The sequence below is a fragment of the Lactuca sativa genome, chromosome 4 (assembly GCF_002870075.4).
Source record: "Lactuca sativa cultivar Salinas chromosome 4, Lsat_Salinas_v11, whole genome shotgun sequence".
In the NCBI taxonomy this organism is placed as follows: domain Eukaryota; kingdom Viridiplantae; phylum Streptophyta; class Magnoliopsida; order Asterales; family Asteraceae; genus Lactuca; species Lactuca sativa.
Genome location: NC_056626.2, coordinates 82,438,033 through 82,443,054, shown reverse-complemented (window position 1 = coordinate 82,443,054; position 5,022 = coordinate 82,438,033). Strand labels below are relative to the sequence as shown.

The window sequence follows — 5,022 nt, the reverse complement described above, 5'->3', positions numbered from 1 at the left end:
CTATGTATACGCCATGATTTAATAGTAATTTATATGAATGGGTAAGGATAAACATAATTGCACCCGAAATTTAAGACGCTTGCCCGATCTTGCCATTAAGATTCAATTATATATGATTTACTTATTAATCAAATACATTATTTTGATTTTTGAGATTAAAAAGGAGAAAATTATATACCCAATAGGCAAAAACCGATGTCACAAGAATCTATTAGATGGTATTTTATATTATATATTTTCAAAATTACAATTAAAATGAAGTGTATTTTAAGTTTTAACTTTTGCACCATGAATAATATGGTATTTTAACTATATCAATCGCATTAAATCTTGTAATATAAAAATAATTAAAATTTTATGTTATAGGGGGGAATATTAATTAAATCCCTGTCTTCATTTGCAGTCACGTCTACAAGACTCTCTCTCTCTCTCTCTCTCTCTCTCTCTCTCTCTCTCTCTACAGAGGCTACCCATTATCTCCCTAGATGCTTAAGGTTCTGAAAGTGGAAAGGATTTAGATTACAGAGTGAGTTTGAGAGAGAGAACCTTCAAAGTGCAAGATTGGAAAAGGATTAGAGACGACGATTATGAGGCCAGTGTCACTGCTCATCTTCCTCCTTGTTTGCCTAGCAGCTTTCACACCTTCTTACCAAGGTTTCCTTGATTACATTCTTCTACTTTGGAGTTCCATGTCATAAATCACTAACTTCTTGCTATTTGTTTGTATGCTAATTTTGCTAGGTTTAGTATATTTCGTCCCAATTTTGAGCTTTTGGATCGATTCGTTTTGGCCTTTTATGCCTAAATTTGGTCGTATCCGATGCGAATCAACAAATTAGGAACTTATCAGTAATCGTTAGATTGTGAGGGTGAGATCAGATGAGAGATTTGAATCATTGTAAAGTTTGGGTAGTTTCAATTTCCAACTAAACATTTATTGGCCAGCAAACAAATTCGCTGAAAAAACCGAGTCAAAGATTTGGGATTGCTTTGTGTTAAACAGCAAAACAAACATAAATTTCTTCTGTATTACATTACACTGGCTTTGATTCTAATCTCTACTATTTGACTTTCCATGAATGCAGCACCATATGCTCTGAGAATAAGCTGCGGAGCTCGCAACGACGTCCACACACCACCAACAAATACATTTTGGTACAGAGATTTCGGATACAGTGGAGGAATACTCGCTAATGCAACTCGTCCAAGCTACATCACTCCTCCTCTCACCACACTTCGCTATTTCCCCTTATCTTCGGGTCCTGAAAATTGCTACCACATAGAGAGAGTCCCTCATGGCCATTATTCAGTTAGAGTCTTCTTCGGATTGGTCAAAGATCCCACTTTTGACAACGAACCTTTGTTTGATGTATCTGTAGAAGGAACCCTAGTTTACTCCCTATCATCAGGTTGGAGTAACCATGATGATGAACAAGCTTTCGTTGAGGCTCTAGTATTCCTTGAAGATGGAACTGCTTCAATTTGCTTCCACAGCACTGGTCATGGAGATCCAGCTGTACTTTCAATCGAAGTTCTTCAAGTTGGCAACAATGCATATAACTTTGGTTCAGATTGGGGTAGAGGAACACTCTTAAGAACTCATAAAAGACTCAGTTGTGGTGCTAAAAATCCAAAATTTGATGTGGATTACAGTGGAAACCACTGGGGTGGAGACAGATTCTGGAATTCAATCACTACTTTTGGTCAAAACTCTGATAAACCTTTGACCACAAAAAATAGCATCAAGTTATCCCCAAATCTACCAAACTATTATCCAGAAGCTCTTTATCAAACAGCACTTGTTAGCACTGATAATCAGCCTGATTTAACATACACAATGGATGTGGATCCAAACAGGAATTACTCAGTTTGGTTGCATTTTGCAGAGATTGATCCTTCAGTCACAGGAGAAGGACAACGAGTTTTTGACATCATCATAAATGGTGATAACATATTTCAAGAAATCGATATTGTGAAAATGAGTGGAGATATTAACAGTGCTATTGTGATAAACACAACAGTCCCTGTTAGTGGGAGGAGTTTGACAATAACTTTGCAACTTGTAAAAGGAACTCACACCATAATCAATGCTATAGAGATCTTTGAAATTGTTAGAGCTGAAGCCAAAACTTCAATCGATGAAGGTAAGTACTTTTAAACTGTTTGTTTGAATTCAAAAGCTTTGAAAAAGGGTTTTTCTTATGAAGTGAAAATTCTTTCTTCATGTTGTAGTAAAAGCTTTGCAGAAATTGAAAAGTGCATTAGGTCTTCCTCTTCGATTCAGTTGGAATGGTGATCCTTGTGTTCCACAGCAGCATCCATGGAGTGGAGTAGATTGTCAATTTGATAATGCTAAAATTAAATGGTTCATTGATGGATTGTAAGTTTTTCTTATCAAATCTTTCTAGTTTTATTCTGATTTCTGCATATATTATGTTGAATTGTAATTGATTTTTGATTGTGATATCAGAGGTCTTGATAACCAAGGTTTAAGAGGATTCTTACCTGATGACATATCTAAGCTCACTCATCTACAAAATATGTAAGTTGAAAGATTAATCTGCTGTGAAAAATGAAGTCTTATTAATCAGTAAATTTTGTTGTGAATTTGAAGGAACCTGAGTGGAAATAGCATCCAGGGGGAGATTCCTTCTTCACTTGGAAAAATTACTAGTCTTGAAGTATTGTGAGTATAATTTATTCTCATTTGAATAAAATATGAAAAATGAGTATTTGATTTGTTTGATAATATATATATATATATATATATATATATATATATATATATATATATATATATATATATATATATATATATATATATATATATATATATATATATATATATTTAAGTTATGAAATGCTTAAATAAAAGATATTATTTTTGTTGTATATACAACAGGGATCTTTCATACAATTTGTTTAATGGATCCATTCCTGAAAGCCTTGGAGGTTTAACATCAGTTCGAATATTGTAAGAATTAATAAGATTCTTTTCTCTAACAATAAATATACAATTATATAAAACATATTAATTATACTTTTAACAAAATTTGCTTTAATTAGGAATTTGAATAGCAACTCCCTATCAGGAAGAGTCCCAGCTGCATTAGGAGGAAGGCTTTTACACAGAGCGAGTTTCAAGTATGTTTTCATAAATAACTTTAAATTTTTTTTTAAAAAAATACTTAATTATTTATTTACTAATTGTGGGTTATATGGTATTTTACAGTTTTACTGATAACAAAGGTCTTTGTGGGATACCTGGGTTACAAACATGTGGGCCCCACCTTTCTGGTGGAGCAAAGATCGGAATCGCATTAGGGGCATGCGCAGGGCTTCTATTGATCGCTACTTGTTTGACTTGTTGGTGGAAAAGGCGTCAGAATATTCTTCGGACTCAGCAGATTGCAGGTAATTAATTATTTACTGAGGTAAGTTTTATAAAATGGAATATAAATTTGATTTCTGTTTTTTTATTTAAAAAAAAAAAAAAAAAAAAACAGCAAGAGGAGCTCCTTATGCAAAAGCAAGGACTCATTTCTCACGCGATGTGCAATTAGCGAGACATAATAACAATAATGGTGGTGGTCATGAACATGCGAGGACTGCAGCCGAAAATGGGCCAATCCTGCTTTCTTGATAGTTTAATTACACATTACAATTTACATGGGGTGTTAACTGTTAAGTAAACACAAAATCAATTACTTTAATAGATTGATTGTATATTATTTTTATTTGTTAGTGGAAATTGTTTTTTTTTTAACGAAGAGTGATATGTGAAAAGTGAAATTATCACCACTTTATCTTGTCCACATTAATTGCCAACCCAACTTATGTAAGGGAAGGAAAGGGAAGCCCACAACCTTTGTTGGGAAACTGATAAAATGCTCATATTTACTAGTTTTTACTTTTTACTGCAACAAACAATTACCGATTCTTGAATTTTTAAATTTGTTTTGAATTTTATTATTTTTTTTTCCTGCTTTAAAGAATACTGATGTATGTCGTATCTAGCTGATAAGTTAATTTATTTTTCGAGTTTTTTTTTAAAATTGTTATGTCTGGTAAGCTAAAAAATAGTTTATAATCTAACATTTTAATTTATTTTTTAACTATACATTTTAATTAATTGTAGAAACATATTTTTTTAAATGTTTTTTATATAATTTTATATCTTTCAGCTGGTTTTACTAAATATTATTTTTTACTAGTTATTTTTCCGCTAACTAATAGTTTTTTATTTAACTATTTGTGTTTTAGTTAACAACTAATTTTTCAATTGGTTCGTTAAATATAACATGATAGTATTACAATTTTACACAGGGCTCATCAAACATTTTAGGGTTATTTTTCATGATGATGAGGACACAAATGACATTCATCTTTTTTGCACATACGATCAAAAGTGAATCCATGTCCGCACATGACAAAAGATTATATATATATATATATATATATATATATATATATATATATATATATATATATATATATATATATATATATATATATATATATATATATATATATATATTAAAAAAGACCTGAGAAAAATGATGAGAAGCTTGAATCAAATTTAGTACAAAGTTAAGTTTCTTTTATTTTTTTTCTAAAAAATATTCCAAAATTAAGAGTAGATTCAATCGATAACCATTGGTTTTGTAAAAAAACACTGAGAAATGGACATTTGATGCTTATAACATTTTTATTTTTTTAATTATTTTTAGTATTTTTATATTTTTACGTTTGTAAAATCTAAACCCGATTCCAAACGGACCTGTAAATTTGTGTTTTGTAGGCCATATTCTTCTAACGACCTGTGTACTCTGCCAGACATTTTAGTGTAATGCTAGGGGAGCAAATTTAGTTAGGAACTATCAAAGGGCCAATGGCCTAGCGGTAAGGAGTGGTCCTTTCATAGGAGAGGTCATGGGTTCAAGTCTCTCCTAAAAACATAGGTGGTTATTTAGGAGTAGGTTAGTTAATTTGCCGTTTCAAAAAAAAATATACTTAGGAACT

General features: G+C 31.5%; 1 protein-coding gene across 1 annotated transcript; it reads left to right on the top strand.

Annotated features, from left to right (window-relative positions):
- Positions 1–399: 399 nt before the first annotated feature.
- Positions 400–3,842, top strand: LOC111894970 (receptor-like protein 4). Its single transcript, XM_023891056.3, has 9 exons — positions 400–654; positions 1,086–2,144; positions 2,233–2,380; positions 2,471–2,542; positions 2,615–2,686; positions 2,903–2,974; positions 3,067–3,144; positions 3,233–3,414; positions 3,507–3,842. Exons 1-9 carry the CDS (start codon positions 588–590, stop codon positions 3,641–3,643), a joined length of 1,887 nt encoding a protein of 628 aa, XP_023746824.1. The 5' UTR covers positions 400–587; the 3' UTR covers positions 3,644–3,842.
- The last annotated feature ends 1,180 nt before the right edge of the window (positions 3,843–5,022 follow it).